Raw genomic sequence first — 25410 nt, 5'->3', positions numbered from 1 at the left:
GATAGATAGATATGAGATAGATAAATAAATAGATAGATAGGTATGAGATAGATAGATAGATAGATAGAGGCACTGTCATTATGAAAAACTTTTTATATTTTGTAGTACTACTGAGAAGATTACTTTTTTAAATATACATTTATAAAAAAATTTCCATTTTACAAAAAATAAAAAATGAAAATAGTCGCCACTAGGGGTCATCTATCTTTATGCAGACAGACTACTCTGTATTTTGCAGCATACTATATACTGGCCGTAAAGTGTGTTGGTATCCAGTATAGGAGATCATCACTGCACCAATGCAGCCTTCAGCTGTTCCTAAACTACAAGGAGTTGGGGGTACAATCTTTGTAAAACTCTGTTTTAGAGCTGTGTATTCTCCAGCATTGTGCCTCCAGCTCTTGCAAAACTACAGAAAAAGGATGTGTGGGCTTGATGGGAGTTGTAGTTTTGCAACAGCTAAAGGCAACACTGCTCTAACACAGTGCTTTATAAACATTACAGCTCCAGCTGTTGTAAAACTACAACTCCTAGCATGCTTGAACAGCTAAAACTTTCTCTGACTCCTGAATGACAAAGAAGCTGATCAAGCATTAGGAGTCTGTGAAAGCTGAAGGACACCTATAGTGACAGCTATGTTGATTAGCATCCAGCTTTACTAGGAACAGATAAAAAAAATGTATGCATAAAAACTACAGTGCAGTGATTTGCAGACTGCCAGGCTGCTCCCATACTCAGTCATCGTGGTAAGGGAGAGCGTCCCACCCCCTCCACAAGGAAAGAACAAAAGGCAAGTGAGCAAGATATAAATGCTATTTGTTAGGGATATATAGGTCCTAGACACATAAAATGATATGTACATGATCAGGATTAGGTACTGAGTAACATATCACTTTTTTTTTGCACTATGACAGGTACACTTTAAGCGTCCTGATCTTTACTGCTCCTTTGCTAATAGGTACCTTTTAGGGTTATCTCTAAAGAGATAACCACTGATCTCAGCTCCATCAGGAATTACAGATGAATCATGGAACAAAGCTTTATCTTTGATCTGCATCTGGAACAGTTCTTCATCTCTTGTTGGCAATTTTTGGCCTCTCAAACAAACAGGGAACAAGACCAACGTAATATACCAGTGAGACAGCAACATCCTGAGGAAACAATAGAATGACATCAGACTTCAATATTTTTGGATAACATTCTATACAGAATCCAGTGAAACCTCATTATTTTCAATGCAAATTGCTACTTTGGAAACAGAATTTCTAAATGTTTGCTAGATGTGTTAGTATGGATGATAAACCACATAGACATAATAAAGTGAAAAGCTCCACAGACACATTGTTCGACATTTATCATTTCCTTTAGACTGTTTTTTTGTGTCTAGAAAAGGTGCAAAAAAAGGCGCAAGCAGGGTTTATTTGCGCCTTTTTGCGCCCTTCGGTTTACACATTTCTGCTGATTTTGAGTTACAATCCACTGGTTTTGGCAATACACATGATATGGAAGGATTTTATGAACTGCGCCTTTTTTTGAAAAGGCGCAAAAAAGGCGCAAAGCCACTGAAAAGTCTCTAATACTACACCCGCCCAGACTTATCTTAGTGTTTGTTAAGGGAGAAATAGCAAAAAAGGTTTATCTGCACAAAATGTAGCAAATTCTCTGCGACCATTTAATAAATTTGGTGCTCCTACACATTACCAGCACACAAAAAAAAGGTGTAGAAAAATGCTTCACTTATACCTACAATGATAAATGCTTCACTTACACCTACAATGATAAATGCTTCACTTACACCTACAATGATAAATGCCGGCCATTGTACCTGCTCTGTGGTATCACTATTAGTGGCGTGGGTTCACATAAGATCCAACACTATTAATGAAGAACAGATTGCTCTTTTACTAGCAACACTCGACTCCCCTCTTACTCCATATTATAGCCACTTCAAGCACTGACAAGTATAATAAAGAGAGAAGCTGGGCATGCACAGCCTGGATGTAACTCAAGAATCACTTGAGTGAAGCTAAGTACCAGCATCTTCTTGTACCCTTGAGCTATTTTAACACTCACAATGTAATTACATGGGTACGTGGAGCCACTATTTCTGCTGATGGAATATATTTCAGTCATTATATATATACATATATATATATATATATATATATATATATATATATACTGGGTATAGTGGCATGGGCTAGATTAAAGGGGTAACTACAACTGTAGCAGCCAGCTGAGGCCTAGGGGCTAAGAGGCTGTACACTTGTAGGAACATTATTCTTTTAACTATTATTCTAATCCTATATGGGTTGTTCTTTGTGCAGAAATCAACCAGGTGGGAGGACCATTTTCTGACTATGTTATAGGGCCTCATTGTTTGAATGTTATGTAAGCCCCTAAGGTAGATGATGACAACAAATATACATCATTAACTACATATCCAGAGGTTACATTGTTGCATAGTCTGTGGGTCATAAAAGCATGACATTTCACTGCAACTTTTCCACAATTTTGTAGACACAATAACCCAAATGACAGGATGTCCTGACACATGAGGGGCTGTCTCCTTCCCTTATAATGAATAGCAATAAATAATTTCCCTAACTAAATGTAAGCAGTAGAAAACCTGTTTTACTGAACATTTCCCCCTTATTAAATAGGCACATTTTTTTTTATTATAGGATTACTCCTTAAATTCTTTGGATGCATAATCCACTTAAAAGACTGAAAATGCGGAACAATAAGAAACAATCTGTACTTAATCTTCACACTGATTTTTATCTATGTCAGTTTTATGAGAAATCTTAATTCCCATGTATTAATAGCATATTACCTCCATAAAGTATGGTATCAAACTGTTAGTAATTTGTTTTAAAGAAGCACTCCAGCACCAGTTTTTGCCTATATTGTTCAACATAGGCTATTATTAAAGAGGCACTCCACTCCCCCAGTGTTCAGGACATTTTGTTCTGAATGCTGGGTGCATGCTGCGGTGGTCGTGATGTCACGGTCACGCCCCCTCAATGCAAGTCTATGGGTTGGGCGTGGCAGTCGCCATGCCCCCTCAATAGACTTGCATTGAGGGGGTGTGGCCTTGACATCACAACCCCCACAGCCCGCACCCAGCGTTTGGAACAAAATGTTCCAAACGCTGGGGCAATGGAGTACCTCTTTAAAGAATAAAATAGAGGTTCTAGTGTAAGCCAGGTTTAAAAGTTGATGTGCCATTTATGGGTTGTCTGCATCTCAATTCCTTATCTATAATATGATTTTTGTAGCATACATTTCCCATGATGCCACAGACAGCTGAGTCCGGGCAACCAATGATAGATACGCAAAGAGGCACTTCAGTAGCCTAATTTGCTCCGCAGAGTCTAAGAGTATTCCTATGAGATCCAGCTTCAGCTTGTCTCCTTGTAATGGGTTTCTCCATGTCTGCTCTTACAGGCAGAAGGCACTCCATTTATTGTCTATGGGGGCTGCCAAATATTTCCGTGTGCTGAACTCAGAAATGTTCATAGGCCCAATAGAGAATAAATGGCATTATTTATTCTGGGGATAACTATGTCCTATTCTTGGTATTGACAAGGGTACCTCTTTACATTCTTATGATGACTTAATTAAGGAAGATATATATAGCCAGTAATAAATGAGGCTTCAGCCCTATGATATGTATCAGACATAAGAAAATACAATTCAGTGTTGTCCCTTGCAGTCATGGATGAAAAATCTTGTGATTACCAACTTTGTTAGAAATGTATTATATAGAAAATAGAAAGAAAAAAAAAAACAAAAAAAAAAACATATACTACCTGGGGCATATTTAAAGGGGTACTCCACTGGAAAGCATTTTTTTAAATCAACTGTTGCCAGAAAGTTAAACAGATTTGTAAATTACTTCTATTTAAAAAATCTTAATCCTTCCAGTACTTATCAGCTGCTATTTCCTCCACAGGAAGTTCTTTTCTTTTTGGATTTCCTTTCTGTCTGACCACAGTGCTCTCTGCTGACACATCTGTCCATGTCAGGAACGGTCCAGAGCAGTATAGGTTTTTATGGGGATTTGTTCCTGCTCTCGACAGTTTCTTAAATGGACAGAGGTGTCAGCAGAGAGCACTGTGGTCAGACAGAAAGGAAATCCAAAAAGAAGAGAACTTCCTGTGAAGCAAAAAGCAGCTGATAAGTACTGGAAGGATTAAGATTTTTTTATAGAAGTAATTTACAAATCTGTTTAACTTTCTGGCACCAGTTGATTTAAAGAAAAATGTTTTCCAGCGGAGTACCCCTTTAACAAAAGCTTTCACAGAAGGGATGCCCACTCAAGCCAGTCAGGTGAGTTCCATCTCTTCTGGCTACTATTAAAGTTCCTGCATAATAACTATGACATCTGTCAGCCATCAGATCATTGTGACAAATACTTCAAGAGGCTGGAGATGAAAGAAGCGTTGTGTTCTACTGTGAAGTACTTAGCACTGCACTTATTACTAATAGGTGTGCCAGGTAGGTGTTAGAACTTCAGTAAACACATTGCATATTGTTTTGGGTTATAACGCTACAATCCAAACTTTAAATCTTGCTATAACCCCTAAGGCACAAAAACTTGTCGGAATTCTACACGCACTAAATGTTTTGGTAATTTTCAGATTATACTATAATTCATAGAATCCATAACATACGTTAGCATAAAAGCCTCATGCAGAGGTGGCAGTAGGTGTTTATTCACATGAAAATAAGAATGATCAAATTAGAGCAAAATCAATACAATTTATATTAGAGACATAACAAAAGTTTTTTATTGATCAGGGTCTGAGTGTCCACTAGAAAAAGCAGGTAGAGAAGCGCGCTTCATTGGCGTACAGTAGTCTTTGCCAGCAGCTAAGGAGCCACATGTTGGGCAAAACAGCTGTTGTTCTGGAGCTATTACCGCGTTTCCCCGAAAATACACCCTACCCCGAAAAAAGGCCCTAGTGTATTATCGGGGTGGGCTGCAATATAAGCCCTACCCCGAAAATAAGACCTAGGCCGGTGGTCTTCAACCTGCGGACCTCCAGATGTTGCAAAACTACAACTCCCAGCATGCCCGGAGTTGTAGTTTTGCAACAGCTGGAGGTCTGCAGGTTGAAGACCACTGACCTAGACAATGCCTGGGCTGCAAATATTAAAAAACAAACTTTAACTTACCTTCGTCCTCTGTTCCCCCATTGCTAAGGAACCGGCCTCACTGTCTTCTGCTGTTATCGCTGCAGTTCTGGGGATAGGAATGTCACAGAGCCTTCAGCCTATCACCGGCCACAGCGATGTCCCGCCTCGGCCGATGATAGGCTGAGCCTACTGTGATGTAAGAAGCCGACCGACTTCTTACATGACAGTCGGCTCAGCCTATCATCGGACGAGGCGGGACATCGCTGCGGCCGGTGATAGGCTGAAGGCTCTGTGACGTCCCAACACCAGGAAGCAGCAAGAACAGCGGAGGGACCATGAGGCCGGTGCCTTAGCAACGGAGGAACGGAGGACGAAGGTAAGTTAAAGTTTGTTTTTTAATACCTTATTTGAAGCCCGGGCACAGGAATAGATACAGCGCAGCGGCTGATAATTATTTGGGGGGGGGGGGGGAGAAGCTGCGCTTGCGGGTGACAAACGATTATTACCCCGATGTGGGGTGCTGGCCTGATAAACAGGCACGGGGGGGGGGGGGGGACGGACATTGGGGAGCAGAGCTGCGCCCATCACATGATAATAATGGGGGGGGGGTGTAAATACCGTGGAACCGCCATGTCGTTTAATGTGCATACCGTACTGTAAATAGGTAAGCCCTACCCTGAAAATAAGCCCTAGTGTTTTTTTTTGTGGCTAAAAGTAATATAAGACCCGGTCCTATTTTCGGAGAAACATGGTAGTTGGCTGACACTGCTACAAAAATATATACAGTATTATTTTGTATTTAGTATTAAAGAAAAAAAATATTTAAATATACATACGTATATCGAAATAGAGGAATATGAAATGTTTTACGTCATTAGTTCAGCAGTGAACTGAAAAACATGGAAGAAGGTCATTTGTACTGTGGGAATATTTCTAGAGACTGATAAAGCATAGCGTTGTTAATCCACTAACTCTTATTATGTTCCTTTTAAATAATCAAAGACATATCTCAAGTAGCGAAGCAGAACTGCATGACTGTGGTAAAGCTTTCTCTCCCTTGTCATCTTTAAATGACTCGTGATATTTCCTATATGAGCTTTAAAACTTCATTACAGGGTACGATGTTCTTTGCACGGATTTCAGCACCCTCTGCAATGTCAGATGTCATTATATTTCCATAGCAGAGGCTATATGACAGAATTCTATAATCCTCTTTTATACGGGAGGTCTAATTATCGGAAAGAAGAAAAAATATTCAGCGCCTGTTTGGTCATTGTGCATTAGGATATGCCTCTAAGTTTTTTGATCTGGATTAAAGACAAGAAGAAAAATAAAGATTTAAATCCGTTTCATTTGCAAAATACACCATGAATACTGACTGGCTGGCTTTGTCAAATTAACCCTGCAGGGCAACCAAAATGCTAAAGACAATTTAACTTTTTCCATACTATAATCTATTGAAAACAGCATATTTGAAGTGTGCCTCCAATGTTGTGGGCACTTTTAGTTTTTCTAAATCACTTTTGTGGTGTCCTGGTACCGTATTGCATACCGTACCTTGTGTAGTGGTCCCCAAAGTCAGAGTTCCTACGTTCAGGTAGGGTCCCCCAGGTGGGACAGCCCCTAGTCGCCTCCTTCTATTCTAATTCTATAATGTTTATAAGTGTATATTTAATAATGTAAATATCTAATATAAGGTATATTAGTGTACTTACCCTGTTAGCGTCGCAGGACCTTCGGTCATGTGACTGTATTAATTCCTCAATGTTGGTATGTTGGAGGACCTTTGGAGGTCCTTGGGTCACATGTTACCCATAACCCTTTGTAAAGATGATTGACAGAAGTATTGGACCAATCAGCTTTAGTCCAACCCCTGGCCATATAAGGGATCTATAGCCAATTATCGCTCTCTTGGGTTGCTGCTCTCGTGGATGCTGGACTACCAGGACGGATCTGCGCAACTTTCAATGACAAGCTAGGCCAGAAGCCTGCCGGCCTCAGCATAAAACCTAACCGTGAGTTAACATCTCAATCCCTGCTAAAGTTAGCGTGACAGCTGGGCCTCAACTAAATCCCCTAAATCCAGCAGAACAGCACATATCAGTCTACGGACTCTAAAATGCTTAAGGTTCCGACCACTGTCAATCTCTAAGAAACTTTGCATGTATAGAGACTGTTCTGGTTGTAAAGCTTGCATAAAATCTTCAGTAAAGTTCCGACAAGTTTCTGCAAAACTCTCCGGTTGTGGACATTCAATTATTTAATACCTCCCTATCGCTCTTGGGAAGGGTGGCGGTAGGACAAGCATTACAGAGGAGCCCTCACCCTGGTGTCACGAATAGCAAGGGTTAACAAGCACCCTTTAGTAACCGCACAGCTACACTCCCCATACCCTACTTCCCCCAGGCTATCACACTTTCGTTTTGAATTCCTGAGTAGAAATGAATGAGCCTTCTGAAATAAATTTTGGGGCATTTGCTGCAAATTGATCATTAATTCAATTTAGACTTAAAGGGGTTATCCATGAATAGAAAAAGAGAATTAATTACTTGCAAAAACAGCATCATACTTGTCCTCAGGCTGTGTTTGGTATAACAACTTGACTCAATTCACTTCAATTGAATTGTTCGGCAATATCTATTCCTGGATAACCCCTTTAACAGCTTTCATACAGAGTCAGACTCATCTGTAAACTCACGGGGCCAGGTGCAGAGCATCAAGCCTTGTAAATGTACTCTTAAAAATAAGCAGCAATGCATTGAGCATCCCTGCTTACCTATGGGCTGATGTACAGCAGCAGGGACTCCTGTAAATGACAGGAGACCCTGTTCCTGTACATACTGAGATGCAAGGCATACATTGTTACGTGTTACTTTAAATACATTGAAACATTAAAGGAGAATTCCAGCCAAAACTAACTTATCCGCCGGCAGGATAGGGGATAAGTAGATAATCGTAGGGGGTCCCGGCAGCACTTGGGCGTCACCAGTGCTCCCATAGAAATGAATAGAGCGCATGTCATCTACAGGTAGATGGCACATGCTCCTCACTAACAGCTGGGGTCCTGTTCCTGAGATCCCCCATGATCAGCTACTTATCCCCTATCCTGTGGATAGGGGATAAGTTAGTTTTGGCTGGAGTTCTCCTTTAACATCTACTACAACTTCTATTATTTTTGACGAAGATAATCCATATTTCCTATTTTCACATTTCATGTAGTTATCCTTAATATTACAAAATACTGCTATGGAGTGTTTTCAACTGCTGGAAGGTGTTTTAGTCTTAGGAAAAAGGAGTCAAAGGTCTAATAGGAAAATAAATTTACCTATTGAAAAAATAACAAAACAAAAACCAAAGTACTGTAAACTATTGTACATGATTCTTGCACTGTAACATGAGCATTCAATGTTACTCATCCAGCTATGTGCATAACACAAAAAAATCCCAGCATTCTGAAGTATGCAAAGCCAATGTTGTAATAATAAAAACTAATGAAATTAAACTTAACAAAATTACCCTTCCTGCCTTGATCTGAATAAAACATTCGCCACAGTGCTACACTGTCATCGAGTTAAAGAGACATGATTGTAATTTATGGCCTCCAATTCATCTGGTGAAGCTGAAACAATGCATCTGGAACAAATAAAACCCAACACTTAATTGCAAGGAGCAGCGAGCCCATGATTGTAAGTTAGCAAGCCGAATTTTAAGGACGCTACGTTCATCCTACACTGGCACAAGCAAGAGTGTGGGTGGTGCTAAAGAGTGGAGTTTATCAGAAGCATTATATTCTAATCCTCAAGATTTATACTGCTGAGCAGCTTTTTCAAGTCACATTTAAAAGCTGTTTTTGCTGCCACCAATAAGTGAGAGTGTTTATCTTTTTATAAGCCAGACATTTAATGCCGTAATAAAGTCAGACGGATACAGTATATTTTGTACAACTAAAATAAATAGAATTGTAACACTTCACAAAATCAACACTGATGTGCATATAAATTCTAGGGTATAATGCCAATCCTATACTGGGATCTCCACCTAATAACTATTGACGTCATGTTATAGCTATGTGATGATATCATTCTGTAAAGGAGCTTTACGTGCTATAAAATATAGGATTATACAGAATTGCAGCTCTGTCTAGAGTGCTAACATCTTTCTTGAATTAGTATCAGGTATCATGGTAGCTGTGGTGCAGCTATTCTTATATCCCAGGAAAAGAGACCCCCTATGGCTGCAACCTCTACAACCCTAACCTCTATTGATATAAGACTGTAACAACAGTATCAAATTAAGTGTTTGTATATATCAGACAAGAGTAATGCATCAATTTGCATGGAGATAATGTCAACTCCTATATATCAGTAAATATAATACATGAAATATGTGTAAGTGGAGAGCGGAGGAAGGCACCAAATGCATTCGGTATCCCAAGAGTTAATAGTGTCAGCTAAGCACTAAGCAAAAGCGGGACCATCAGATTAGCCAGGTGGTGGTGCTGGAAAAGATATATGTAACAGTCCGGACAGGTGGCAGGAGGTGGATCCACTGGACCAGAGGAGTGATGGCGTGGGCCGTACGCGGGGAACAGATTCTAAGGAGCTACTGGTCTTCACCAGAGCCCACCGCAAAGCGGGATGGTCTTGCTGCGGCAGGTAGCCCCATGGTCGTTCGACCCAGAAGCGACTCAACTCCTCTGGTTGCTGAGATAGACGCGGTACAGGAAGAATAGGCAGAAGCATAGTCAGAAGTAGCAAAGGTCAGGGCAGGCGGCACAGGATCAGAGGCGATAGTCACTAGCAACAGGTCAAAGAAGGCAGCACAGGTTCAGAGGCGGTAGGCACGGGCAATAGGTCGGCAACAGGCAGGGAAATACTATAACAAATATGGAATGCTTTCTCTTGGCACAAGGCACAAAGATCCGGCAAGGACAGGAAGGGGCAGGGAACATTTATAGATCCCTTTGGGCCAGGCACCAATCAATGGTGCGCTGGCCCTTTAAATTCCATAAAGCCGGCACGCGCACGCCCTAGAGAGCGGGGACACGTGTGCCAGGGAACAGAGAAGACACGTGGAGCCGCAGGAGGTAGGGGACAGCATCGGGATGCGGCGCGTGTGCGGGGACCTCCCGCCACGCTAACCGCATCCCCGTTGGGGGTAACTCTGTGCTCCCGGTCAGCGTGTCTGACCGGGACACGCAGGGACGCGGCAAGCCGGGACAGAGGCAGGAGCGGGGACCGGAGCGCTCTCTGTAACAATATATACTGTAGAACAACAAGTAATATCATATGTAGCGAAGAAGAAAAATTATCCGCACTCAGGCCGAGGACTGCAGAGACGTTGGGTGCACTCAGAGGCTATAACTGGTCATTTCGCGCATTCGCGCTTCATCCGGCCTCAATGAGGCCTGATGAAGCGCGAATGCGCGAAATGACTGGTTATAGACTCAATGAGGCCGGATGAAGCTCCAATGCGTGAAATGACCAGTTATAGCCTCTGAGCGCACCCAACGTCTCTGCAGTCCTCGTCCGGTTATGAACTCCAGCTAGGAGCAGCTATTACCTATTCCGGTGGTGAGTGTAGATCATTTTTCTTGTTCTTTGCTACATATGACAATATATGAAATGTTATTGTTACAAAGATTGAAGCTGTAATGTTTGTGAAAGATTAAATAATGCAATATGTTTTTCTAAACAAAGATATAATACAAATCAACTAAAAAGATGACATAGACTGACATAGTGTTACCTTTAAGTGTAAACATAATCTGATAATGCTGTAAATATTTCAGCCTGAGCGATTGTTCTCATACAAGCCTTAACGGTTATGTAGAAATGATAGCTGAAAGCTTTGATTTTACAGAGTCTTAGCTCAGCTGTTTTGCACCCACTTGGAGTACAATAGGGTGTTTTCAGAAGAGTTTGTGAAGTGGCAGATTGTACAATTTTTCTTTTTTTTTTTTTTTTCAGAAAGACTCAACACCCTTTCATCTCACAAAAGGAACGGATATGAAAGCCAATAGAAACAACTTTAATGTGTGACCTTAAAAGATAAGAAGTGATCTGTTAACATGTTTCACGCTGCCTTTCCCTAAAGTAGACTTTATGACATCTGTTCAATGAATTTTATTGTCGCAATAGAAGGGGTAGTCCAAGATTTTTAGAGAACCGTGCAAAGACTAGACTTGGTATAAAATAGAAAAAAGACCCATACATCCACCAAAACTGCAGATCCGCTGCCGCTCCACAGTTCTCCACCAAGCCTACTGTGATCACATGACGCTGCAGCCAATCACTATCGTCAGCCGTCTCAGTATGGTAATTACCCGGTAAAGCCAGTGTTTGCCCGCGGTGTCATGTGTGAAACATCATCGCTACAGGCCTGGCAGGACACTGGACCGGTGTCAGAATTAAGAGTAAGTAAAGTTATTGATTTTGTTGTATAAAAATTCCAGCCTATACACAATTTTCTAAATATCATAGACAAAAAAATGAGAAAAAAAAAAAATATATATATATATGGGTTTCAGAATATGGCAACACAAAACGATTATTATTATTATTTATTATTATTTATATTATTACTTATAACAAAGGTTTTTATTTGGTAAAAGTAGTTACCGCATCAAAAAGTATATAAATAAAAAATTTTGTATTCCTGCAATTGTGCTAAACTACACATTAAAGGAGTACTCTAGTGTAGAGTATTCCTGCTCCGTCCTGCCCAGGCTGCAAAATAAATGAAAATGAACCATCACTCACCTCCCTGGGTTCCCGCGGAGCGCCACTACAGCTGATCGGTCCTCCGGTCCATCCTCTTCATACTTCCGGGTGTAACGAAGCGTCACATAGCGCTCAGCCTATCGCCGAGGCAGCGCCCCCTTGATCACTGATCTGAAGAAGGGGGCGCTGTCCCCCGAAACGCGTTATCTAGCCTGTATCCCTGCTTGCTATGATTCTACACCAATAAAGAAGCTATATCTTGCAAAATACTTCTGCCTCGGACTTTTCATTTTCATCTCACCAGGACAACAGCAGCGCCCTTTGAAAAGGTTTTTTTTCTTCCTTACCACTGCAAAGAAATATTTCTGGCTGTGCTATTTTGGTGTATTGTTTTACAGCTTATTATACCATTATGTTTGTAGGTTTCTTTTAGATAGATGTCACCTAATGTAAGCTTCTGTAGCCTCCCATTCTATCCATACCTGTGATGATAACACAGGCTGCTGTATCTTCCCAAAAATGCCTTTGTAATCTCTCCAGGAGTGGGCAGTTGGAGAGGTGGGTCTTGAGCCTCCTTCCGCTTACAATGCACTGTTGATGGCCCACACGCAGGAGAAGCACAAAGGGCCACTATGGACAGGTGAGCTCTGTGTGTCCATCAACAGCACAATATAAGCGGAGAGAGGCGCATAGTGGACCCCGGGCACCACCTCTCCAACTGTTCAACCAACTCCTGGAGAGATAACAGAGGCTATTTTTATGAATATACAGCAGTCTGCTTTATAAATATAGGTATGGCAGGAATAGGCTTGTGAAGCCATAATGCCCTGTGTGTGCAGCTTCACAAGCCTATTTTAGGAGACAGTTGCACTTTAAGCAAAAGGGTGGATCTCTCCCAATCCCCCATACATATGCATATGCAGCCCGAACAAAAGTGCATGTTTTACTTTGGGAGAGGGGAGAAAGCTGTTGCCAGACTCTCCTGGCAGTGGCTTATCTTCTTGAGAACAAAAGACCTTGGCAGTTATAATCCAAGATACATGAACGTTCTCCTTCCCCAACATTAGCTGTCAAGGTAATCAGAAGGCCCTCCATAAACATTAGATGGTCAGACATTCCTGCCAAAAAGATCACATGTGACCATCACATATTTTATTTATGTGTATGGCCAGCTGGAAAGAGTAATATAGAGAAAGGACTTTTACTTCTCCCTACCGCTGGATCCACTTCTTACTTTTGCATTAAAACCTGCACTAAAAACTGCAGGAGTTTTGGGTAGTCTAGACTGTCTAAGGGTATGTTCACACTGAGGAATTAGAGAGGACTTTCGACGAGTGAAAATCCCCATAGAGCTGCTATTGGGATTTCCTTTTACGCTGGCAGTTCCTAAAATAGACAGAGGTGTCAGCAGAGAGCACTGTGCTCATGATGTCAGCAGACAGCTCTGTGTTTCAAACGGAAAATAATTTCCACTGTAGTATTCAGCAGCTAATAAGTACAGGAAGGATTAAGATTTTTTAATAGAAGTAGTTTACAAATCTGTTTAACTTTCTGGCACCAGTTGATAAAAAAAAAAAAAAAAAAGGTTTTCACCGGAGTACCCCTTTAACAGCACAAAAAGCCTAGCTATGCCCATTTTAGGAATAACTGGCTAACAGGGCACCTAATCTGGTGCTAAATATCTGAATATCTGGCGCTAATAGTGTTTTAAGCAAATGTGGCACAGCTAAAGCAAAAAAGAAGTGGTGCTAAATTCTTTAAATACCCCCCCCCCCCCCAATGTTTTCTAACAGATTACAAATGCCATGATACAAATAGAGTGCAGTCCCAAAACTGAGCACTTACCGTTTTAAATCCATCCTGTATTTGACTTTCTTAAGCTCTTTAAAACTGTGGTAATTTTAATTGTTTCCCCTGAAAATCCTAGATGACTATGCACCTAAAGCAGTGTTTTCCAAACGACAACGGCTGTCTGGGCATGCTGGGGGTTGTAGTTTTGCAACAGCTGGAGACACAGGGGGGGGAGGGGGAGATTTATCAAAACCTGTCTAGAAGGCAACTCAGCAACTTTTCCTCTGGATGGGTTTTGATAAATCTCCCCCAGTGTTTGTAAAATAATGTCCTAAATGTGATGATAGTTTATTGAGAGACGCTCTAGTTGTTACTTGTAGCCATGCACATGCTGGGAGTCCGTGTTCTGGAGAATAGTTATATCCTCGCTTTACACTCCACAAATAAGAACAGGCTTTGGATGTCGGGTCAGTTCTATAGCAGGTGGCAAATGAGCTGAACTCCATTAAAGACTGAACTCTTCACAATACGGCAGCTGTAGAGGTTACCAAAAAAGCCCAAGCATTGAGCCATGGAGCTGTATATTTACTGGTTTCGGTATTGCTTTGACAATATGTTCAATAGATCGGAATATGGATTAAGATTAAAAACAAAAAAGACAAAGCTTTACTGTGCAACCAAACTTCGATTTTATATCAATATGTTTAATATGTTTGTAATGTTTCATTATCCATTGGCTCAGATTTAGTAAAATAGTTTGAGCACAGCCAATTTTATTCCCACATTTTTGTTTTTTCCTCCTCGCCTTCTAAAAATCACAACTCTTTTATATTTTCATCCAAAGACTCATATGAGGGCTTTTTTTTTTAAGCGACCAATTGTCCTTCTTATTATATCAATCATTTTACCATAGAGTGTACGGCACAACCAAGAAAATATTAGTTGAGTGGGAAAATTGAAAAGAAAAACACAATTTTGCCAATTTTGGAAAGTTTAGTTTTCACGCTGTGCACTTTATGGTAAATATGACATGTTTTCTTTATTCTGTGGGTCAATACGATTAAAATGTTACCCATGTTATATGCTTTTCTATTATTGTGCGACTTTAAGAAAAACTCAAACTTTTTAAACAAAATTAGTATGTTTCAAATCACTCTATTTTGACCACCTATAACTTCCAATTTTTTTTGTATATGGTGATATGTGAGGGCTCCTTTTTTGTGCCATGATCTGTACTTTTTTCGGTACCACTTTTGCTTATAATCGCCACTTTATAATGTTTGGAATGTGATGTCACAAAAACGCAGCAATGCTGTTCACCGTATGGAATCATTAACATTATGTTTTGATAGTTTGGATATTTACGTATGTGGCGATACCAAATATGTTTATTCATTTTTTTGTAACCCATTTTGGGATAAAGTTGGAAAAAGGGGCATTTTAAAAAGAAATTTAAACCTTTTTGTACATTTTTTTTAACACTTTTTATGTCCTCATAAGGGACTATTTATAGCAATGAATATATTAAGTACCAGGTGCGTTAAGTACCAGGGCATCAGGGCAAACATTTATGTCCTATGTCGTTAAGGAGTTAAACTCTACATATGCTTTGTTGTCAAATTTGTTATGCTTTGTTATAAAATTTCTACATATGCTTTGTTATTAAATTCTGCAAATTCTGTTGCTTTACTGACGTGACTTGTTGGTTAGTGTATTTGGTTGGTTTTTATGTGTGCCTTTATGCATTCAGTGGCGCTATTATGGTTCAATTTGCACCCGATTGCACCAATCTCATCACTAAAGTGAAAACAGACCAAGAAACACTATAAAAGCAAAAAATAAAAATATTAAAACATTAAAAAGTGTCTGCTTTTAGTAAAGTAAATCTGGTCCATTGGGGGAAATGTATCACTTTCGGGGAGATTAAGGAAAACCTGTGCAGAGGAAAAGTTGCCCAGTTGCCCATAGCAACCAATCAGCTCGCTTCTTTCATTTTTCACAGGCCTTGTTAAAAATGAAAGAAGCAAGCTGATTGGTTGCTATGGGCAACTGGGCAACTTTTCCTTTGCACAGGTTTTGATAAATCTCCCCCTTTGTGTTTAACTACACACATTTTTAAAACTAACTAAAGTGATGTGTACCCAATTAACAAAAAAGACGAATGTGGTGCGATAAATTTGCCGCACATGCCCACGTGTGGAATTTTAGCTTCTGTGAAGTTGTAAGCAAAATTTGCGACAATTGGAGAAAAGTCGCTCTTGGTAAATTTACAACTACTGCAAAGTTAAAGGGCCAAATCGTTCAGGTAAGCAGGCTTGTCTAAAATCTCTTCAAGAACAAAAGTCTTACAAAGATTGCAAAACCAACATTGTGCCAAATTTGTGTCTTTTTAAAAAAAAATTATTACAAACCTAAAGATGTGTAAAATGCTTCCATCCCCCATTTTGTTTAATTTTGTATTACGATTAGTGTTGGTTATGGAATCTGCACTGTAGCTTCCCTAGCACAAGGCCTTCTGCAACCGGATCCCTGTGGGTCTACTGAGCTAACCCTGGAGCACCATAGATCTTTATATGTTGTACATTTGGTTCGTTGTTTTCTAGCAGATTCATATCACACTGACATAGTAAACACAAGCCCTATTAGGTTGGTTAATGTTTGTCAGGATTGTCAGGATTTTATATTAATACTTTTTATATTCGGCAGAGAAGTGCTACTTCAAGGTCACCAGCTCCACTTTAGAAAACCAGGCCTAGAACGTGTGGCAATAAGGGAACATGTAATGGGTTAATTTATCACTGATCATATCTAGCTCAGCAACATTTCACAGCTGTTCTGAATATGTCTGAAAAGCAAGAATGTTGTCTGAAAATCATAATAGTGATAAAATCTAAAACTCTGCTTAAGGCTGTAGTGAACCGCACATCAGTGAGTCTGTATCCTGACACGAACCTGAAAACTGTACCATCCCATATGTTCACATCAAAAGAGAGCCCTGTAATAGCTGTGGATGGAGGCTACTGGCCACTGGTAATTCTGTTTGTTTAGGATGCATGGAGAACGGTACTTGTCCTGCCAGTAATGTGCTGTGTAAAGTTGCAGGGTTTATGTTTCCAATTGTATTAATAACAGAATTACATATAATAGTAATTACTTGCATGTGTTAAATAAAATTCTTGACACTGTAAAGAGAAAAAAGTGCAATAGAACATATAGTGTACACTGTGTGATCAAAAGCCTATTTTAGTGTTTATGGCATCTTTAATGTTAAAGCGGATATTTTGTGGTTCATAACTTTTCTAGGTTTACTGTCTTTATATGTAGGTTTACTGTCTATATGTCCTATAGGCGATATTATATTTCTGAGTAAAAATGCTAAACTGCTCAATGACACCTAGAAACTCATCTCCACCACACACCATTAATGGTGTTCTACTTCCTTAAAGGGGTACGCTGCTGCTAGACATCTTATCCCCTATCCAAAGGAAAGGGGATAAGATGTCTGATCGTGGGGCTCCCACCACTGGGGACCCCGCAATCTCGGCTGCAGCACCCCAGACATCCAGTGCACGGAGAAAACTTCGCTCTGTGCCAGATGACTGGCGATGCATGGCAGAGGCTCGTGACGCCCCTCCCATAGACTTGCATTGAGGGGAAGTGGCCGTGACATCACGAGCAGGGCACAGCTGTGATGTCACAAGCCTCCTGCACGCACCCAATGCTGTAAACGAATGCTGGGTGCAGTAGAGAGATCGTGAGGGTCCACAGTGGCAGGACCCGTGTGATCAGACATCATATCCCCTATCCTTTGGATAGGGGATAAGACATCTAGGGGCGGAGTACACCTTTAAGTATAACATTTTTATGAAGTAATTCCTTTACATCTTTGTGCAGAATAGTGCTCTATAAACCTTAGGAGGTGAACACCACTATTACGCCTGTATGGGCATGGCCTTTTCAAATGTTAATCCCAATGTATAGACTGGACTTTGCTATTAGGGTTCATTGGAGCAATAGCCAATGTATGAACAGCAAAAATAAAAAGAGAAATATCCAGCACAACTACCTAATACACTGGTGCACGCTGCTGTGGCAAATACAAATTCTCTTTTTATTTTTGCTGTGCAATAAAGTATGAGTGGCACCCTATGTAGCTGTGCACTCCTCGCTGTTTCACAGGAGGTTTTTTAAATTGAAAGTGAATCCTGCATGTCACCCAGTCAGAGGCCATATTCCCAGCCGAGGTGAGGGAAATGAGTGATAGGGTCCCATCCGAAATGAGGCCACCTCCGCGTGGTGGATGGGGAAAACAGTTTGATCAAAAAGTGCGCTAAGAGCCTCCATTTTCTGACCAAGAGTGCTGCGGCAACCTTCTTTTTTGTAGCCAATGTATGAACGCAACGCTTTGGGCAGATTATATACCCTTCTTCAGGTAGTATTGCCGTATTGTAGCATTCTAGGCCTTAAACTCAATGCTACAGCAACATTTCCAAGGAACATAATAATCCACCTGAAAAGTTACTTATTAAATATATAGGTGGTAACATCCAATAAACCTGTAAGTGCAAAGAATTTCTTCTGATGCTGTTTCTACTTTTGGATTAACAGAATAATGCTCTAAACTGGGCATAACGTCTCTAATGCCGGCATTCCTCACATGCACGGAGCAGAAGAGGACACGTCTTGTATATGCAAAACGCATGAATTAGGTAGATGATCCATAACCACATGCTATAAAATACCTTGAGTTCTTTCCCTTCCACCACAGTGCTAGGATACAAAGATCAAGAGAAATGAAAAAAACTTGCAAAAACAACTCAAAAGCTCCTTTGAAAACAGCATCCACACCTGTTCTTATTCTATGTATCTTCTAAAAATGTTAAAGGGGTATTCCAGAAAAAAAAAAATATATTATTACATCAACTGTCTCCAGAAAGTTAAACAGATTTGTAAATGGCTTCTATTAAAAAATCTTAATCCTCCCAATAATTTTCAGATGCTAAAGTTGAGTTGTTCTTTTCTGTCTGGCAACAGTGCTCTCTGCTGACATCTCTGCTTGTCTCAGGAACTGCACAGAGTAGAAGAGGTTTGCTATGGGGATTTGCATCTACTCTGAGCCGTTCCTAAGACAGGTGTCATCAGAGAGCACTTAGACAGAAAAGAACAACTCAACTTCAGCAGCTCATAAGTACTGAAAGGGTTAAGATTTTTTAATAAAAGTACTTTACAAATCTGTTTAACTTTCTGGAGCCAGTTTTATATATATATATATATATATATATATATATATATATATATATATATAAGTTTTTTCCTGGATAACCCCTTTAACTATATGGACGTATGGCTTGGAAGCCTTCAACTGGTAAAACTTGGGCTCTATTTATATTGGAGTTCACAGGCCCCTTTAGGATTTCTATTATCCTGTTTGGTATTTTGTACAGCAGAAACAGCACTGTCTGCATTGTTCTTCTTTCCTTCAAAGTAAAGTTTGTATTTAACAGTATATGTGTAGTACATACATATTTTATGTAGTAAAAAAGGAGTCCCATAGCAAAATGAAGACTGTTTAACCCTTTTAATTGAATCCCTTGGCAGCCCTTGATTCCCCAATGCACAGTATATGGCGCACTTAGCTCTCGGGGAGGACTTGGCATCAAATGTTCTAACAAGTGCCACCTTTGGTACTTGAGGAAGTAGCAGATCAGTTTCAGGCTACAGCTGCTGACAGGCCTCCTGGCAGTAACATACCCGGCTTCTTTCTTTTTAACTCCCCGGTCCAGATGTACAACACAACACCCGAATGCACTCAACCACGTCATTACAGATGAATATCTGACACCTAAAGAGGGCAGCTACATAAAAAGTCTTTCAATGATGAAACTTTGGCTGAACTGGACTATATTTTACAAGCAAAATTTGTTCTAAGAACATATGTACATTCAATAAGAAAACCATCCTTGTAACCTCACAGCTATTCCAGTTTAAAAGAGGAGTCATATTTTTATCTACCATGCACGCCAGGGCCTGACTCATTCATACTTTGCGCAATGATGTGTAGAGCTGCAAAACCCATTTTGTGGTTGGAAACGATTATGGCCAACACTGTTCAAAGTCTAATAATTGTCCTTTACTTTATTTTTCTTAAAGTGGTACTCCACCCCTAGACATCTTATCCCCTATCCAAAGGATAGGGGATAAGATGTCTGATCGCGGGGGTCCCGCCGCTGGGGACCCCCGCAATATAGCATGCGGCACCCACCTGTTTCTTGTCCGGAAGCGCTGGAGGGTCTGGGTCCCGTCCACGGGAACGGAAGTTTGCAACGTCACGACTCCGCCCCTGTGTGACGTCACGCCCTGTCCCCTCAATTCAAGTCTATGGGAGGGGGCTTGACGCCCCCTCCCATAGACTTGCATTGAGGGGATGGGGCGTGACGTCACACTGGGGCAGAGTTGTGACATCAGAGACTTCCGTTCCCGTGGACGGGACCCGGACCCTCCAGCGCTTCTGGACAAGAAACAGGTGTTTGCAGCATGCTATATTGCGGGGGTCCCCAGCGGCGGGACCCCCGCGATCAGACATCTTATCCCCTATCCTTTGGCTAGGGGATAAGATGTCTAGGGGTGGAATACCCCTTTAATACTTTCATCGAATGCTAACTAAATATAATTCTCTATAGAAGCATATTGTAGTGTATGTGTGATCCACATTGGCCTTTTCCCATCATACCATGTGACTCACTAAACAAAGCACTGGCAATGTACACCAAGCGCAAACAGCAAACATAGATTTCCTGTGCATCCTGAAGGGAGGGTCCTCTCCATTCAACAAGACGAATAATAGAAGAAAGGAACAATACAGATAACAAATCTTTCCTGATACAGATGCAAAGCAGATATCTATTGTAACCCTACCAAACCTTGTCAAAAGTGGAGAGATAGTTTGCAACATTTGGAATGATTTTGCCCAATTCAAACCCAACAAACTCTATGTCTTTCTTAACCAATAGCTAGGTTGAATGTTCTCCATAACAAAAAGCATTTCTGTTCAGAAAGGTCTGTGAATTATTTCTGCAGCATTTGTCCCTTTGAAGATGCTACAGTTTCTGCTCTCAATTATAAAAGCTGCTTAATTTCTAAAGTACTTGTCTGTCAGTTTATCACTTTTTTCTTACAATATATTCTTTATTGCGACGTTTCAGCTTTCATTGCTTAATACCAGGGGAACGTATGCGAGGCCGCAGCTTCATCATCACACTATCCGTTCCTAGTTCATTTATAGGATCAGAAAGTAAGATAGTACTATCTATACCTATAAAGAGAGACAGGGAGACAGTTCTATCTGTGCCTATATCAATTATAGGAGAAGATAGAAAGCCAGTAATAGCTGTGCCTACATAATGTTGTGGGCAAAAAAAGCTATTGCTCCCCCTAGCAAGGTGACAAGCACATTACAAGGAGACCTCAGCACAGAGATAGCAGTCACCTTGCTGTCACTCAGGCTGTTGCTATGCAACGGCCTTCAGACAGTACTGTAGGTACAAGGGGGCGAGGTGAGTTACATTATAGTGAAACTTTTTACTTAACATTTTCTTGAAAATAAATAAATAAAATAAATAAATAGTTTATGTTTAAAACAAATTGCACATGGAACTGAAATTGGACCAGATCCACTGAATGAAGGTTAAATCTATACAGTAGATGTCCTGATAATACATTATTAGGATGCTACTTGTCATCGACACATAAACACATTTTCTTGTGATTTTCTGTTTCTAGTACTAAAGACTAGTGTTGAATTTTTATCGCGAATATTGCAAATTCGCGAATATTGTGAATATATTCGCTATATATTCGAAATTATGAATATTCACTTTTTTCCACATATTCCACATATGTGAATATTTGCATATTCCTTCTTTTAACTTGTGGGCCTATTAGAATGATGCAAATACACTTGTCAGAGGTTATCAACAACATCCCTAGCAAACAATAGTAAAGTTGCCCACCCCCTCACTGTTTTCTTCCTCGAATACGCGAATAAGCGAATATTCGCATATGTGAATATAACGAATCCGTGAAATTCGCGAATACAGGACAAATATTCGTCTATATATTCGCAAAATATCACAAATTCGAATATGGGCAATGCCGCTCATCACTACTAAAAACATACTTAACAACACAAGTTGAATAAAGAAAAAAAAAAAAGCCGCTATAAGAAGAGGTCAATACAGCAACTGGGAAGAAAAATTCCCCATGTCATTGCCATATACATATATGTAAAAGGTATCAGGATGAAGTAGAACCAAGGGTGCAGCTATAGGGGGTGCAGGGGTAGAAGTCACACCAGGGTCCTGATGCCTAAGGGGGCCCCAAAGCACATCTGCCCCATAAGAGACCAGAATTATAATTGACACATGGGGCCCTTTTGCCGATTTTGCATAGAACGCCTTAAAATGTCTATTGAATAAATGTCTTCAGATAGTAGTTAAGAAGGGGGAAATTGGCAAGATGAATATATGGTAATTTTTTAGGAAAACTGGAGTCACCACAGAACTTTTGACAACGTCCATTTTCACAGATATTCTATACTAATAATAATAATAATATTTATTTATATAGCACCAACAGATTCCGAAGCACTTTCCAATTCCCTTCTTATCCCCAGTTCTTCAGTTCCAGAGCTATGTGCTAAGATTTACCAACTTAATTCTTTGCTGGCAAGACAGTACACCGTCACCCCCCCTGTGCCACCGCATTACCACCCTAATGCCATGTCTTGGCACAGACACAGTTTTTTCAGAGTAAATCATATGAACTCTGTTTCGGGTTAAGTGAGGAATTTCGCATTTTTTTCCCCCAAAATTGACAAAGAAGTATTTTTTAACAGATTAAGTAATGGCAATAATGTTCTAGCGTCCGCACGAGGATTTGTAAAGGGCATGTCATCTTTCTTCATTCCTCGCAGTGTCTCCAGGACAAACAAGCTGCAGGCAAAGCTTAGAGGAAGCTCTTTTGCGTGCAGTTTTTTTCTTAATGTTTTGAAAAGGAACTGGAGTGAGACAGTGAAAATGCCCATTGACATCTATTTCTATCCCCCAGTGACATCATAGGCTACGTCTGTCTAAGGGACACTATTTCAGAAATGCACCAAGCAAACAATGAAATCTAAAGGAGCAAAGCTTTTATTTATAGGCTGCTCTTTTCCTCTTCAAGATACAGTAGATAAATTGACTTTAACTAGCTGCTGTATACGGAAACCAAGATAAGACTGAAGAAGGGTGGATATTGTGTCGACCGACTAGAGAATGTATAAGCATATAGTAGTGTTTTGTCTCCAGCTGTTGAAAAACTACAACTCCCAGCATGCCCTGACAGCCAAAGGCTGTCCGGGCATGCTGAGAGTTGTAGTTTTGCAACAGCTGGAGACACACTGTTTGGAAAACAATGACATATAGAATGGTGCATATGCATTTTGACTGATGTGGCAAAGCTGAGTATGTTATAGAGATTTACATATCTATCTATCTATCTGTCTATCTGTCTGTCTGTCTGTCTGTCTTTCTTTCTCTTTCTTTCTTTATTTCTGTCTAGCTACCTGCCTACCTACCCGCCTATCTACCTACCTGCCTACCTATCCACCTATCTATCTAAAACTTTCATAAATCCGCAGCACTCTGGATTCCATAAAAAAGTGTAGTTTATTCCATAAACAAAAGTGTCACAGCTTTGTTTATCGAATAAACAACACTTTTTTATGGAATCCGGAGTGCTGCGGATTTATGAAAGTTTTGTATACCATATGGACCCTTGACCAAGGTCTGGCTCTGCGTGCACCACTTCTTATTTTTCACATTGGACTGTGCTGCTTCCCTATTGTTTCTATCTATCTATCAGTGCAGAGTTATTTTTGTCACATGTAGCAGAGTTGAGTTTGTTATTTGGTATAACTCATTCTGATGTCATGATGCGTTTTCTGCAGTTTTACACATCACTACTATTTATTGCATTAGCTACAATTTTAACATGCAACATTTTACCCCCCTTTCCTTCCACCATTACACTGGTGTTCAGTAAACATTTAAGCTGTTCCTTTTAATTTTTTTGTTATGAATTTTGGTTCAAATTTATTTTAAGTTTAAACTAAAATCAGGTTTGTACTGTTTTCTATTATACAATTTGACTCCTTTATTATATGTTAATAATAGAAATTGTTGCAACCTAAGTGATTGTTTTAAGGATTACAATCCAGATTATCTGAGGTTCAGTCATATGCTGTCCTTTCCGTACAGTGCCTGCAAAATCCGAAATGTTTCACCTTACGGCTGGTGATGTCTCCCTGGTTAACCCATTCAGTGTCAAGGGGTATTTAGTGCATTTATCTGCCCTGGCCTCCAAGAGAATGAGTTATTTGACATTATGGTTAGGATTATTCCATTCGCTATATTTAGAATGGCTTCGTATGAAACCGCTTTTTTTTTGGCTAGCCTCTTAGTCTACACGTAAAATAGATAAAAGAAATGCTGGAAGTTGAAATGTGGCTTATATAAATGCACTACTCTATGATTATATATATATATATATATATATATATATATATATATATATATACCTTTCTTTTAAAAATCCTAACTTTTACAATGGATTTATCTTCCCGCTGACTTTATTTGGGTTATTAGTACAGTCAGAGATAAAACATTTTTTGTGCTGCCTCACAACACATTATTTACCCCTTATACACTTCATTGCTCCAGATTGTGCGAGTTCAGTAAGCGTTCCAAATATTTCCCTAGAGTGACCCATAGTGGTGGTAAAGGGGCACAGCATGATGCTGGCATGGGGTTATGATATATCTGCCTTTAGAACTCAATTTCTATGTCTGACCTATTTTATACCATGAAAAGAGAACAAGAATTTTAAGAGATATTTCCCACCAGTAAAACGAGGTAAACCATCTACTACAGACGTCCTATTATTACCATTTGATTTTGCTGTCAAGTAACTAATATTTTCAATCACAAGCTGATAAACTACAATATTGTATCAAGTCTTATAAATGTAGTCAAAAGGAATATTTCTAACTGTAATTATTATTATAGTAAATATTGTTATAGACCAACTCCTTGGTAGGAGCTGGGACTGTTATACAATATCGTAATAGAAATATAAGGATTTAGACAGAAAGAATATCATGTGTTAATGAAGATGAAATGGGGGGGGGGGGAAATCTAATTCAATTTTAATGATTGCGATTGCGCTGGACATTCTTCTTCTTTTAATTTTAATGATTTTATTGAAATTGTATATACAATACACACACATTCATCCACACATATATATTTAGCCAGAACAATGTTCACACACAACTTTGGACTTGTTGGAGATGAAGGTTGCTCTCGCTGCTCTAATGACCCCATTAACAGGTAAATCTTTTACTTATACATATATGACATACTAGGTAGCACAACCACATCCCACACCAACAACCAACAAGTAACAACAACCAAAATATCAAGCAGACTACACCTGTATACCTATACATCAGGTTTCGCCTTTATGGTTGCTTATGGAAAATGATTGTCTTAATATACTATATATATAATGAATTGCACAGTTTAATGATTTGATCTTGGTTTTATCCATTACTGTTAATAAATCACCAGATGAAGCTGAGAATATAATGACGTCTTTATTTGGAAGGGGTGTTTTAATACTCTAAAGCCTGCAGCCTCCCAGTGTATCATGTTCG

The 25410-nt window shown here is 39.8% G+C and overlaps 1 protein-coding gene across 4 annotated transcripts in view; it reads right to left on the bottom strand.

Annotated features, from left to right (window-relative positions):
* The window catches only part of NDNF (neuron derived neurotrophic factor), a 72050-nt gene that overhangs the window by 7045 nt on the left and 39595 nt on the right, over window positions 1-25410 (bottom strand). For 3 of the 4 annotated variants that reach the window (XM_056564201.1, XM_056564193.1, XM_056564186.1), the window contains exon 2: window positions 963-1151. In XM_056564201.1, coding sequence (XP_056420176.1) covers window positions 963-1150 — 188 coding nt within the window. In that variant the 5' untranslated portion in view covers window position 1151. Of the gene's footprint in view, window positions 1-962; window positions 1152-5184; window positions 5207-25410 lie in introns of those variants that run through there. The other variant, XM_056564211.1, reaches the window with a different exon arrangement.

The sequence above is a fragment of the Hyla sarda genome, chromosome 1, assembly GCF_029499605.1.
Source record: "Hyla sarda isolate aHylSar1 chromosome 1, aHylSar1.hap1, whole genome shotgun sequence".
NCBI lineage: Eukaryota > Metazoa > Chordata > Amphibia > Anura > Hylidae > Hyla > Hyla sarda.
The sequence above is the reverse complement of the archived record's forward strand: the minus strand, read 5'-3'. Positions and strand labels throughout refer to the sequence as shown.